At 39.4% G+C, this 15637-nt stretch overlaps 1 protein-coding gene across 1 annotated transcript; it reads right to left on the reverse strand.

Moving 5' to 3' along the window:
* Nucleotides 1-6425: 6425 nt before the first annotated feature.
* On the reverse strand, nucleotides 6426-14002 carry LOC108247103 (galectin-related protein-like). The gene is made up of 5 exons (XM_017434991.3): nucleotides 13780-14002; nucleotides 12701-12781; nucleotides 11219-11307; nucleotides 8369-8549; nucleotides 6426-7983 (listed from the first exon to the last, which is right to left on the reverse strand). The coding sequence occupies exons 1-5, from the start codon at nucleotides 13822-13824 to the stop codon at nucleotides 7840-7842; spliced, it is 540 nt and encodes a 179-aa protein (XP_017290480.1). The 5' UTR covers nucleotides 13825-14002; the 3' UTR covers nucleotides 6426-7839.
* Between the last annotated feature and the right edge of the window lie 1635 nt (nucleotides 14003-15637).

Consider the following 15637-nt stretch of genomic DNA (forward strand, 5'->3'; position numbering starts at 1 on the left):
CAACTCCACACTCTCTATTTCTGAATTGAGAAAGCTCCTCGGATGAGAAGCGAAACGTCTTCAGCTACAGAATAGAAGTCCAGTTGTTTTTGTTTTTTAACTTTTTTTGAATTTACCATGGCCTGGATGACTGAGAATCTACACCAGCATACTGAATGGAGAGCATCTGAACAGCAGTTTTCAAGTCTTGTCACAGATTCTCAGTTGGATTTAGGTCTGGATTTTCACTGAGCCATTCTAACACATGAATATGTTTTATTCTGACCCATTCCATCGTAGCTCTGGCTGGATGTTTCAGGTCGTTGTCTTATTGAAAGGTGGACCTCCGACCTGGTCTCAAGTCTTTTGCAACACCTAACAGGTTTCCATCCAGGATTGTCCTGTATTTAGCTCTATTTATCTTCCCATCAACACTGACCAGCTTCCCTGTCTCCGGTGTGTTCCTTGTTCTTCATGATGTTATTTGACCACTAATGTTCTGTAACAAACCTCAGAGGCTCACAGAACAGCTGGATTTATACTGAGATTAAATCACACACAGGTGGACTCTGTTTACTAATGAGGCGACTTCTGAGGGTGATTTTAGTTTGGGGCATCAGAGTAAAGGGGTTGAAAACAAATGCATGCCACACTTTTAAGATTATTTTATGCACTACTCGTTGGTCAATCTTATAAAGTTTCAGTAAAATACTTTGAAGTTTGTGACTGTAATGTGGCAAAATGTGGAAAAGTTCATGGGGATAAAAACATTTTCAAGGCGCTGTCTCTTGTTTTGAAGTTAAATTTAAGCAATTAAAGATGACCTGAAACCTGCCTGTCTGTCTGCATTTGGTTTGTCTCAACCAGTCTCATAACAATGTCAGACTGAGCTCATTTTCAACATATAATTACACACTAAGCATTAAATGTAATTTGGTGACGTGTTGTCTTAGGTACACTGTAACAATTAAAGCTGCAATGTAAAAAACCTGAAAAGCTGTGTAACCAGTTTCTGTTTGAAGTCTCTCAATAACTTTGACTTATCTAAAAGTTGACTCAAACTCATAATGGTTTAAAAACTAAATAAACCAAAATATTACTCTGAGCCACACAGCCTTTTTTATAGTTATTTCTCTAATGTGACTACTCTGAGACCAAGTTTAATAGAGCACAGTGTGGGCTAAACACAAGGCATCCTAACACACACACACACACACACACACACACAGAATGTAAGGTCATTTGGACTGTATAGCAGGCCAGTGAACTGTGACTGAGATGTATTATTAATTAGAGAAGGCTGAAGGTGATAATAGCAGAGCATCTACATGAAACTGAAGAAGAAAACCTCATGAGGACACACATTATTTGAAAGTCAAGGACTTTAGTCAGATTATAGTTAAATGAAACACAAATCTTTGGTCTTTAGGAATGATAGGTGAAGCAGTGAAGTCTTTAGCTCTGACAACTTTATTCGCAGCTACTGTTAAACAACATCCACAGTGACCTCCTGTTATCAGATTTCACTCACTCATATAATTACATGACTTATATCAGTGTTCTGAGTAGCAACAGGACACCAGGACTTTACTGATGTTTCTGTAAAATCCCATTATTTCATTCACCTGAACTCAAACATAAACATTTTTCTCTGACTGTACAGGTCTGTATGAATTCAGGTTTTGCCTGTTGCTGCTGTTATGGTAATTGTTCTGTGTATTGCATTGGAAAGTGTTTTGCATCAATCAAATTTAAAGAATTTTAACATTTAATGGCATACATTTTGATACCAGGTGTGGACACAGACATTTAGACATGTCCACCTGTGATTATCCAAACCCCTTACTTAACACTCCCGTGGCCTGCAGGTCAAATTGACCTGAAGTTACAAGGTGTTCTCTACCTCTCTCTGTCTCTCTTTCTTTTGCGTGCTTCAGGAAGGTTAATTCTGTGCCTTAACGGGTTCTCTATGACATTATTTGTATTAGAGCATGTGTATCTTTCATTATTGTCTTTGTCATGTAGTCAGTCTATGTTGTCTAAAGAAATACTTTGCTGGAAAAACAAATTTCCCTCCTGGCGGATAGTCTAAATTTGAAATGACCTGCAGGATTAGTACTGAGAAACCAAAATCCTGCGGCTGCTGCAGAAAACACAGGATGATTGATCGCTGCTGACATGCTTGAATAGAGTCCACCTGTGATAAATTAAATTGATTGGACATGATGTGAAACAAGCACACATCTCTCTATAGAAGCCCTTTCGTGTGATCTTATGTATGTGTTTAGGTTGACTTGCAGTCACAGTATTTTTAACTCAATAGCAGTAAAATTGACTAAGTTATGCACAAGTCAACATCAAATGGGCCATATACTAAGGTGATGCCCTGTCCCCACTCCTGTTCTGCAGATTAAATTACACATAGGCGGACTTTATTTACTACTTAGGTGATTTCTGAAGGCACTTGGCTCCTCTGGATTTTAGTTTGTGGGCTCAAAGTAAAGGAGGCTGAATACAAATGCACGCCACACTTTTCAGAATTTTATTTTTTATTTTTTGAAAACTGTGTAAATATTTTCCTTTTGCTTCACAGTTATGCCTTACTTTGTGTTGGTCAAGGTTCAAGGGGTATAAATACTTTTTCAAGGCACTGTATCTTGTTTTATGGTGGGACGGTGTCACAGTGGTTAGAGGTATCGCCTCCCAGCAAGAAGGTTGCAGGATTGCTTCCCGACCTGGGCGGAGTTTACATGTTCTCCCTGTGTTCACATGGGTTCACTCCAGGTACTCTGGTCGTACAGATGAAAAAACATGCATTTTAGGTTAACTGATAACTCTCACACTGTAATGGCTGGAGACACCACAACTTGGAAAGGAGAAGCAGGTAAAGAAAATGGATGGATGTATCTTGTTCTGAAGTTAAATTTAAAAGGCAATTGAAATAAAATATCAAAATAATGAGTTTGCATGCTTTTCTTTTAGTTAAACACTATTTTAAAACATTCCAGTGGTCCATTTCTCTGATTTAAAATGAAAATGACTTGTTTTTAGAATTTTTGTGTCAAAATCCTGAAGTGGGGTGATTGCATGGGCGGTGTTACCTCCTTGGTTTGTGAGGCAGAAGGCACCACAACTAGCTGTGGCAGACCACTGTAGGACACTGAGGAGGTTACTTTGGCAGTGTTGCAACCTATTAAAGGTTATCTGAATTCAAAACCTGTTTCCTGCCTGTCTGTCTATATTTGGTTTGTCTCAACCAGTCTCATAACAATGTCAGACTGAGTTCATTTACAATACATAATTACTCAGGATCAAGTGGCATTTTGTGACGTGTTTTCTTAGCTGCACTGTCACAATTAAAGCTGCAATGTGAAAAACCTGGAAAGCTGTGTAACCAGTTTCTGTTTGAAGTCTTTCAGTAACTTTGACTTATCTAAAAGTTGACGCAAACCCATAAGTGTTTAAAAACTAAATAAACCAAAACATTACACTGTGGCACAGTCTTTTATATTTTTTTTCTAATGCGACTACTCTACTTCTTCTGCAGTGGTGTATTGTAGTGAAAAGAAATGCAGAAATCATCCCCTTCATAAAAGTTTTTTAGTCACAAACAGAAACATCTCAAAACAACTAAATCCTGCAACAATCTGAGATTTTATACCTGAAGAAACCAATGTGTCAGACACCTCCTAGCTGGTTTCACAGTCCATCTGTCCTCACTACATTACACCTCTGAGCTGCAGTGCCATCTTACCCTTTCATATATTGAATGTTACTACTCCGTAACTTTCTTGCTCAGAGAAATAACAGCAGCAGGACAACTTCAGCCCCCCATGCCCTCTTCATCCTTTCATAAATCACAAAGGGCCAAGATGGCATCTCAGCTCTAGCCTTAACGTGCTTTGAGAAAACAGCCATAGCTATTGTTCTGAAATGTACTTTCTGTGTGATTAAATTAATATATTCTGTACATGTTTTTCACTCACCAACACAAAACAGGTGCTGCTATCAATAATAGTTTTTCTTTTTAAAGTTGATCCAAGCAACAAAATTGATCAGAAACCATTCGTGCTACTTCCTCTAGCTAAAGCAAGTGACGTGTGAAGTCACTCTCTGTCTACAGTGTTACACTATGGTGGTTTTATGTTCCCCTTTCTATTTTGTATTTTGGTTTATGGGTTTGGTAAGTCAGGATTTCTTGTTATGGCTTTGTTTTATTGTCTTAACTTAAATGATTTCACAGCTTCTGTAGTTCACACCCAGGTCCTCTGTAGATTTGCAAAGTTACTTGGCCTCTATTATCAGCCCTGCCACTCCCATTGGTTTGTATCTTTTTTCAGTGGTTTGGAATCATTTAGCTCCACCTGTCTTTGTCTTTCTGCGACCCATCCCATCAGTCCATCTTTGGGTGTCACCCTTGTTTTGATCTAATTTTCATTTGTATGGTATGAGACTGTTGTGTGTGATCAGCTCAAAGGGACGAATCTGAGACCCAGTCTAACAGAGCACAGTGTGGAGTAAATACAGGGCATCCTAAAACACACACACACACACACAGAATGTAAGGTCATTTGGACTGTATAGCAGGCCAGTGAACTGTGACTGAGATGTATTATTAATTAGAGAAGGCTGAAGGTGATAATAGCAGAGCATCTACATGAAACTGAAGAAGAAAACCTCATGAGGACACAGATCAGTGTATCTTCAGTTATTGTCTTTATCATGTAGTCAGTCTATGTTTGTTAAATAAATACTGTGCAGGAAAAATTAACTTCCCCCCTGGGGACAGTAAAGTCTAAATTCAAAATGACCTGCAGGATTAATCCTGAGAAACCATAATCCTGCTGCTGCTGCAGAAAACGATCACAGTTGGAGTTCAACAAACCAGGATGAAATTTTATAGGAATCTTATAAAAAGATGAGCTTAAAATAACTGAACTCATGTTGTTAAAGAAAAAATGTAGTTGGACACCAACTTGAGAAAAATATTGTGACAGTTTCTCATACTTTTCTGACTCAGTTGACATTATTTTTTTCCCCACACATCACAGTCTTTCTTTGTGTTCATACAGTTTTCCTTTTGCTCACACATACATACTGTATGCAGTAATTCAACTCCATGCAGTGCACATTCAACTTTTATTGAAAGCAATAATTCAGACGAGCTGAAGAGGGGTTTTGTGGTTAGGAACACCTAAAATACTACCTGTAATTGTTCAAAGCCCCACTTCAAAAAATGTGAACTATCTCTTTAAATGTCTCGTGTGGATAGGAGATGCAGACAAAACTTTAAAAGTCAAATACGCCACACTGGGTTCATGTGTGGGTCACAGCAGTAATCAGTGTGTTACCTGAAAAACCAAGCAGAGAGGGACCCCTGGTGGTGGAGTCGTCACCTCTGCCTGAGGTGAACGATTCATTCAGAGGGAAACAGTTCATCCATTTTCTTTATCCAGTGTGTGTCAAGTAGGATGTCTGAAAAGTGTCTAAAAACATGTACAGGAAAAAGCATCTAAACTGTCAGATAAAAATTACTGGGATATCTTTACATCATACTAATGATAAATGACAAATTGAGTTAAAATTTTCAATAAAAACATGATAGAACAGCAGCTGCAGCTAACATTTAAAAGCTTTTATGTGAGCATATATAGGTTGAAAAACCTATATAATATATATAAAACAATTTTCAACAGCTAAAAGTTTCAGATAAGTGTTTTTTTTTACATAATTGTTATTATTATTTATTTCTCAGACCAAGCTTAAACCATGAGCCTAAGGTCATAGATGCCTTTCTTAGAATATGTGCTGTCCCCCCGTGATTCTTTTGTAGTTCTGTCACCTTACTGTTTCCTGGGATTTGGTTGATGACCTTTGAAAGTCATGGTTTTTGTTTTTAGGCCTCACATTTGCTCAATTTCTATTTCCAGGTCTTTATATTTGGCCAATTTGGCAGGTGATTTTTGTTGTTGTTTTTGATTACAATGCCTGGCCTATTGTCACCAATTTCCATATCTGTTTGGATCGGCATGTCCCAGAGGATGGTGACATCATTGTGTTTTACTACAGTTTGTGGCTTACTATTTTGTTTGGTTTTTGATGTTGTGTTCCTGTCAGATGTTCCAGTGCATTCAATGGTTTCCTGAGTTTTATTGCATAACCTGCAAGCTGGTCCAGAGCCATCTTTAATGATCTTGTGCCTGTAGTAGTTTTTGTTTTTAGGCTTGGCCTTGTGCAGACATTATGAACCCTTCTTTTTCAGGTTTTAACCCAGCTTTTCGGAGCCATTGGTGTATCAGGTCTTGGTCAACAAGACGTTTTGGGTATTGGCCATGTTTGTTGTTGTTGTTATTATTATGCTTGGTTCAGAGATGAAGAGATGACATATTTGAGATTTTACTGAATATACATTTGCAGCTGTTTATTGTGTAGTGTCTTCTTTTTTAAAAAAAAAAACAAAAACATTTTAAACAACCATGAACAGAACACACTTCGAGAATCATTAAATTTACATTTAAACAAAAAACTTATAAATCTCCCTGAAAACCATACAAACAATTTACTGAAAATGTTCCTTTTTTTCCTCCCACAGACCAAAAACATGCATGTTAGGTTCATTGGTAACCTAACATGTGTGAGAGAGCGTGTGAATGGTTGTTTGTCTCGTTTGTCTCTGTGTCCCTGTAATGGACTGGAGACCTGTCCACGGTGTGCCCCCCGCTTCTGGCACAATGACTGCTGGAGATAGACACCAGCTCCGTGTGACCCGGAAAGGAAAAAGCAGGTAAAAAAAAAATAGATGGATGGATGGATGAATCTTTTTTATAGATCACAAGACCCAACACTCACTTCCTGATTGACATGATGTAAAATATGATTTAAAAAAAAGAAAATATACAATAAAGTAGTTTACATATTTACAGTTGATGTTTCATAAAAAACTGAAAATACTGAACAACAATTTCACCAAACATTTATGACTTATAAATAAATATAAGATTTGAAAACTAATTGGCAATGTGTTCATGAGGTTCACACATTGACTAGTCATAAAACTAATGCCAAACAAATTTAGCTAAAATAGAAAATCAATTTTACTGTTGCAGCTTGATGCTACAGTCATTGAATTCAGAACTCCATCATGACAAAGTGAAGAAAAACTGAAATATCAACATAAGTCAGACCTTTTGCAAGAACACTTGAAATTTAGGTAATTTAGCTAATTTTTCTCTTGATCTCTGCCGAGATGCTTGACTAGAGTCCATCTGTGATAAATTAAATTGATTGCACATGGTATGAAAAAGGCACAAGCCTCTCCATAGAAGTATATCAGAGCCAAAACCAGGCCATGAGGTCAGAGGGACTGCCTGCAGAGCTCAGAGACAGGATTGTTGCAAGGTGCAGATGTGGAGGAGGCTGTTGTACCGAAGGTTCCTCAGAGCTCAGTGGCCTTCATAATTCTCACATGGAGGAGGTTTGGCACAACCAGGACTATTCCAAGAGCTGCTTACCATGCGAGAGAGGTGACCAAAAACCTGGTGGTCACTCTGAGCCTCAGACATCCTGTGTGGACATGGGACTAGGTTTCAAAAGGACAACCTGAACTCTAGGCCACCACTGATCTGGGCTTTATGGCAACATGCTCCTCACCTGCCCAACACCATCCCAACAGTGAAGTATGATGATGGGGGCATCATGCTGTGGGGGTGTTTTTCAGCAGCACGGAGAGGGAGACTGGTCAGGATTAAGGAAAACTGAATGGAGCGATATCCTCCATGAAAACCTGTTCCACAGAGCTCAGGATGTAGGATCTTCAAAAGTGGCCTGTGAGTGGAGTAATGAAAAAATAAGTCCTTTGTTTCATGCCAGTTTTGTGATGGATAAAGTGCCTTTTATCCATAATGTGTCGATATCACTGAGTGGCAACACTTTGTGCTGAAAGCTGAACAGATGCTGCCCGTCCACAAACACACGAAATCTGCTCTGCTCACTGTAAATCTCAATCTGTGTGGACACAGAACAAAGGATACATTTAAATACAAAAACCTTCTAAGCTGATGGACATCACTTGAAAAATGTTAACTGTTGCATAATGACAATAAAAAATACATTTATTAAGATTTTTCTATACAGTATTTCAATCCTGATCTTTTTAATATCTAGTTTACATGGAGAAGTAAATGTTGAATAAACTGATTCCCTCTTAAGTTGCAGTATTTACTGTAAACTCATTTTGAGGTAAATCATTTTGCTTTTTGTTGTTTAACTGTGATCAGCTTTCATTGCAGCAACTGAAGCACACAATAACACATGTGCTGTGTTTATAAATTGGTTTTTCAGGTTGAACATCAGTAATATTCATTAGATGTAGAGTTTCAGATGGTTGTACCTTGAAGGGCTGGTCTTTGATGAAGGGGAAGAAAGGGACAGCTCTGTCCATGTCCCCCCAGGTTCCGGAGACACAGGCCCTTCGCAGGACTTGTCTGTCTTTGAATCGAACACACAGCTCCAGTGCCACGTTGGGTGGAGGCTCAGACGTCCCCAGGCCGCATGTCAGGGCAACATAGAACCTGACAGAGGGACACATGGCAGACATAAATCAAACAAAAACCTTAAAAAGCACATTTGATAGGTTGCAATATGAGCGACTGAGTGCTTCTCATTTCTCTGCTAATAAAACAAAAATGATTGTGTTTGTTTACATTGTGAAAAACTTCTATTTCCTGCCACTCTCCCATGAAGTCCAGCTCTGTGCAGCCCATGTTTTGTGAATGGACAGATGCTCCCATCTCTACAGAAAAGCTGCTCAGCTCCATCAAGGTTAGCTTCGGTCTCTTGGTTGCTTCTCTGAATGTTACCTTTTTCTGTGAGTATCAGTGGACAACCCTTTCTTAGCAAGTTTAGTTTTCTAATTAAAGGCCTAGCATTTCTTGAAATAATGCATATTGCTCACCATTATACATAGAAGAGTTTTAAACTAAGACTATCTTATTTAGAGAAATTACAAAGTTAAAGCCATTTTGGTCGAACCTTGAAAATAACATTATGTGCAATTATACATGATATTGTGATATTTCACAAGCTCTTATGTGTGTGTTTAGGTTGACTTGCAGCTACTACCACTGTACTTTTAACTCAATATCAGTAAAACTGACTAAGTTATGCACCAGTTATGCACAAAATAGAGCACATCACCCCGGTTTTAAAATCTCTACACTGGCTCCCTGTGGCTCAGAGAATAGACTTTAAAATACTTCTATTAGTTTTGTTAGGGTTTTTAATGTTATCAGCCTTTGTGCTTATGTGTAAAACTGCCTACGTGCCACACGAAGGTCAGATGTCGGGCGCCACACCATCTGGCTCTCCCAAACAGTTATTTGTTATTGTTAAGATGTGTGTGTTTGAACTATGGACTGGACCGGTTTTGGCCAGGTCAGGCCAACCCCTTTTTCTTCCTTTAATAAAAAAGAAAGTTTAAGTAAAGAGTCAGAACTTCTTGGACAACACTGTTAGTTGCTGTTGTAGAACTTCTCCTCTTGCGGAAACTTTCACAAAAGATAAACAAATCCTCTCTGGTGTGATTCTTTTTTAGCAGGTTAAATAAATCAAAACCCTGACAGTTTATAAATCACTGAACGGTCTAGCACCACAATATATTAAAGACTTACTATTGTTGTATCAACCCTCCAGAACACTCAGGTCTTCTGGTTCTGGTCTACTTTGTATCCCCAGAACCAGAACCAAACATGGAGAAGCAGCTTTCAGTTTCTATGCACCATCAATCTGGAACAAACTCCCGGAAAACTGCAAAACAGCCGAAACACTAAATTCCTTTAAATCAAGGCTGAAAGAGCTGCCTTTGATTCGTAGTCCACAAACAAATTCAGGTGTAAAGCTGCTCTGAACAAAATATCTTATTACATATTGACCATCTCCTTATGATTATCAAGTGTATCTGCTCAATGATTTTTATGATTTTTTTTGGATGATTGTAATGATGTTTTGGATGATTGTAATGATGTTTTTGATGACTGTAATGTAATTCTACTGATGTTTTTATGTTGTAAAGCACTTTGAATGCCTTGCTGCTGAAATGTGCTATACAAATAAATTTTTACTTACTTTACTTACAAGTCAACAACAAATGGGGCATATACTAAGGTGACACTTGGGCCCTACTTCTGTTCTGCATCGGTCTGAATCCCCTCAGCCAGATCATTACAAAGAGCGGCTATGGTCATTAGTCACCTCCTTTACATGGATAACATCAATCTCTGTGTCAAAAGTGAGCAAGACATTGATTCACTGATCCACCTCACCAGTATATACAGCAAGGACATTGGTTTGTCATTTGGACTTGATAGTGCAGCCGAATGGTGCCCAAGAGAGGCAAGGTGATCACAACTGAAGGGGTTGAACTACCTGAAAGCAACATTGCAGATGTCCAGGACAGCTACAAGTAACTTGGTATACCGCAGACAAATGACAACCAGGATGAGGCCGCAAGGAAGTTAGACACAACCAAATACCAGCTAAACGGCAAGAACAAAATCAGCACCTATGCGGATACCCCCCAGTATAATAACCTGGCCAAATAAGGAGATAAACGCCACTGACATCAAGACATGAAAGCTCCTCACAATGCAACCCTGAGACTGTACACTAAGAGAAAGGAAGGATGCAGAGGACTAGTGAGCTTTAGAGCCACTATACAGGATAAAACAACCAAGATCCTGGGGTACATCAGAAAGAAAGGTTTGTTTAGGAAAAGTTAAAATCTTTTTGATTATATGTATATCATTCAGATTTGTGTACTTTTTGACAGAAATTCTCCCATACTTCAACTAGTTTGTTCATGTAGAGGCTGGTCATTTTCATAAATGATGATATTCAAATAAGTCTGTGCATGCTTTTTATGTTAAGCTCTTGACCTCTGACCCAGGAGAAAGTCTTTAGTTGTCAAAATCTTTGGACATCCCCCATGTTTGGCCTTTAAAAGCTTAAAGTGTCCCTAAAAAAAATAAACAGACTAATATTTGGTCATCATACATTTGGCCAGTTAATGTTGGGAAACGCTCAACAGACAGATGTATGTAAATGTATGCAAATCTGTCAGAGAAGAAAGAAAGTGATGCCATAAAAAGAAAAGAAATATAAGATATTTTAATAACACATCAATACTGAGGGAAAGAAGGTGGAAAAACAAAGCAAAGCACAAGTTTCATGAACAAGTTCTCACCGATCAGGATGGGGGTCAACAACCCCCACAACTACAATTTTCTTCCCCGGCTTCAGACCATCTGAGATATGACCTCTATAAGGAACGACCTGCACACACAAACATTTACAGAAGGTCAAAGACATGACTGACAGCAAAAAACTGTAGAGTTTAATTAAGGTGTGACAGTTTAAAAGTTAAAGTCAAACGGATGATTAAAGAATATTGCAATCACACAAAACAAAGATACTTGTTTTACATGTCATGAGCTGGCTGATGACCACGTTCCCGAGGCATTCTGTGGGGGGGGGGCTGCAGGGTCACTTTTAAGGGCTATCCGGCCCCTGTATAACCAAAGCAAGAACCACAGCAGGTTGGACTCTAACAGGGCTGCCTCTTGTCTAAGACCCTGTTTGGGATTTTCATGGGCACCAAGGTGGTTCTCGACTGTACAATGATGGAACGTTCCCTCCAAGCTAGGGGTGAGTTTTTGCCTCAAGCAGAGAAGTTCAAGCCTCGGGAGTCTTGTTCCTGAGTGATGGCAGCGAGAAATGGATCAACAGATAAGGACTTTGAGAGCAATAATAATAAGGGGGTTGCTCCGATCTGTCATAAAGAAGGAGCTGAGCCCAAAGGCAAAGCTTTTGTTTTCCTGGTCCATCTATGTTCCAACCATCACCTCTGGTAATGAGGTGGGAATCGTGTCTAAAACAACAAGATCCTAGATCAGGGGTAGGCAGTCCTGGTCCTCAAGTGCCACTATCCTGCACGTTTTCCTTGTTTGCCTGCTCCAACACACCTGATTCAGTGGTTAAATTACCTCTACATGTTCTTCAGAAGCCTGTTAATCACCCATTAATTCAAATCAGGTGTGTTGGAGCAAAGATACAAGTAAAACATGCAGGATAGTGGCCCTCGAAGACCAGGGTTGCCTACCCCTGTCCTAGATACAAGTGGCTAAAATGAGCTTCCGCTGTAAGGTGGCCGGGATTAGCCTTAGAGATGAGGTGAGGAGCTCCAACATTTAGGGGGAGCTCGGAGCAGCTTTACCACATCAGGACTCAGCTCAGGAGGTGCAAGAATTTGATTAGGATGCTTCCTGGACACCTCCCTCTGGAGGTTTTTAAGCACGCCCCACTGGGAGGGGACCCCGAAGAAGCCCCAGAACTTGGAGCGTTTATGTATCCTCCTTGGACTGCGAACACATTGAGATCCCCCTGGAGGAGCTGGAGAGTGTTTCTGGGGAGAGGGATGTCGGAGTTTCCCTCCTGGACCTGTTAACTCCTCGAGCTGACCATGGATGGATGGATGGATGGATTTGCCTACCCTCAATAGTGAATAGCAGTTAATGTATTAATTTATTGGATTTCTTTCTATTGTTACCTGAAACTCACTTTAATGAGCCTTTTTTCCACCCTAATTTTATTATTTCCACTTTATAAGGTTTTGTTATGTGCACATGACACAGTGTTGGTTGTGTTTGTAATTAAGCATCTAAATTACCAGTTTCCTTTCAGCTTCTCCTTCAGGACAAGTGCTCATTTTGCTTTGATCGGTTTCACTTCTCTGGGGTAAACTCCATCTCTGAAAGAAAGAAAAACAACTTTACTGGACCTTTTCTATGAAGACTCCTTTAATTTTATGAAATATGGTCTTTCAGCATAGAGATTTGTGTATAAAGAAACTAATTTGTGTTTTAGCTTAAATGTTTGAGTCCGTCTTTAAACACTCCTGCTGAATGAATAAAGTGCAGGTAAAGTTCACGTGGTGACGTCACACTACGAGTCCTGTGAGTGGCACGTGCTGCATTCAAGCCAAAACAGGAAGTTTAAAGAGATGGGATTGGAATTCAGAATAAAAGCTTCTGCTTCATGTCAAAAAGTTTTAAAAGTTTGTATTCTGGTAAAAGACAAGAAGCTTCTGTATGTGTAGAGTACAGATTTAGGTGTGGTGACTGAAAAGACACAGGAAAAAAAATTAATTTTAAATTAGCCTGTTAGAAAGAAAAATACCACTTAAACTGTCCAGAGACAGAAAAAGCTCTGAAATGTTGCAGCTCCTGAAAGAAAAACACATTTTCTGTAGAATGGTTCAAAAATCTTCATTTGCATGTTCACGCTTCTTAAACATTTAACAGCAGTAGATTTTTATAAAACTGCAATCGTTTCAACACGTCCTCTAATGTTTAAAATGCATTTTTAAAATCCAATTATGTCATCTTTACATAACAGCTTAACCCCTAATCTAAGTGTACTTAATCCTATAAAACACTGCAGAGGTTTCTTACATAAACTGGCTGTCATCTGTACATTTAATCCTTCCTTTTCACTTTAAATCTTAAGTTTTTTCCAACATACCGAGCCTTTTATTTTGATAGTTTAAAGTGATTTTTTCAAATATCCTGGCCAACGTGACACTAGTTGGTTCACAAACAAGTTTACACTTTTTTCAAAGACAAGAAATCTCCAGCTGCCACCTGAGAAGTCTAACTGATCTGACAGAAACTGTGGAGTGAAGCAGTTAGTTAGTGTGTGTGTCCTGGTTAACTTTGTCTGAACTGCTGCTCTGTTGCATAAACTCACCTTCCTGCCCAGCGCTGTCGTTCTGTGTGAGTCAGCCATTTTCATCTGAAGGAACAAACAGCAGATCCAGTTTGTCTGCCTTTGACGTCTCGTGTCGACTGAATCAACACTGATGTGAAGTTTCAACCTGCAACACACACACCCACACACACAAAGCTCGGCTCAGACAATCAGCTGCCCCCACATGCCTTTCTCTCTCTCTCAGGTCAATAACAAGAACACTCATTGTTAGACTCCAACCCCTCCTCAGGTTCGTGAACACTTCCTGAATCAGGGCAAATGGAGCTCAACTTGTTTCTCAGACTCATATTTTTATGATCAGAATAACTGCCTGTCTGATGATACACTTCACTTAGACATGGAATGTAAAATTTAATAAAAGTGCTTTGAAGCTTTTCTGCGAACACTCATGGAGGTCTATGACCACATGACAAAATTATTTGTAATCTTTCAGGGAGGTATGTAGTCATTATTCTGATCTAAAGATTAAAGCACCTTGAAATAAGTGCATAAAGCAAAAAAAGGATAAAAACAGCAAGATAGGAATCTGAAGGCTGCATTTCACTGTGCTGCAACTGTCAGCAACTAGTTGGAGACACAGAAATGCAAGAAAATACACAAAACTTTCACTTGGAATCACACTGAATTGGTTCCTAAGAAAGGGAGTTTCCAAAATATTTTTAAAACATCCTTCGCAATTTGCATTGATGTCGCAAAAATTTTGAACCTGTGCAAAATAAATAAAAATTCTCTCTCAAAACGGTCACAGAATTGTTTGGTTTGGAGACAGTGGGACGGACAAAAAGACAGGAGACAGAACTGGAAGTGGCAGAGCTGAAGATGTTGAGGTTGTCCTTGGGAGGGACAAGGATGGACAGGATTAGGAATGAGGTCATCAGAGGTACAGCACAGCTTGAAGGACTGGGAGATAAAGTTAGAGAGACCAGACTGAGATTGTTTGGACATGTGCAGAGGAGGGACAGTGGGTATATTGGTAGAAGGATGTTAGAGATGCAGCTGCCAGGAAAAAGACAAAGAGGAGACATATGGATGCAGTTAGAGAGGACATGGAGGGAGGGAGATTCCAAGTGAAAATATATGTATTCTCTCATAATTTTGTGTCTTCAACTGGTGGTCATTGTCTAGTGAGTATGTACATAACTACTAATAAATTGTGACATTCCTGCAATTGATGGGAAAATTTATTTAGTTATTCACATAATCTGAATTGCTCTCTGACCTGGGAACACCTTGGGGTCCCGCAGGAGGAGCTGAAGAGTATCACTGGGGAGAGGGATGTCTGGGTTTCCCTTCTGATCCTGACCTCTATTGTTCATCGGACAAGTGGCAAGGTACACCCTGGACACGTTCACTGGTCCATCTCAGAGCCACACAAAGACAAATACTAATGCTCACACCTCAGGGCAATTTTAAATTTCCATCTAACCTAACTGCTAACTCGTGGATAAATACATCTGTTTGAACAGCTGGATTGAACTCGAGCACCCAGGAAAAACCCCACCAAGGAAGAACATGCAAACCTGTAACCTTCATGCTGCCAGATGACAGCGCTAACCACTGCACCACCAGGTAAAACCTATTTTCCGGTCTAGTTGTCCTACATTTTGAGGATCTGAATCTTTTCCCAGATGGCAGCAAGTTGAACGGCTGCTGCCCAGGGTGGGAAGTGTCTGCGGAGATCCTCTGAGCTCTGCTGAGGCAGCCTGAGCCTAGTAAATCTAGCCTTTCCTATTTATAATGAAAATTATAAAAAGAATTATGAACATTTTCAGAACCTGTTTTGCTAGTAATATAGGCACAACACAACAAAAGGTAACCCCCCCCCCCCCAAAAAAAA

This window comes from Kryptolebias marmoratus, linkage group LG3 (assembly GCF_001649575.2).
Source record: "Kryptolebias marmoratus isolate JLee-2015 linkage group LG3, ASM164957v2, whole genome shotgun sequence".
NCBI lineage: Eukaryota > Metazoa > Chordata > Actinopteri > Cyprinodontiformes > Rivulidae > Kryptolebias > Kryptolebias marmoratus.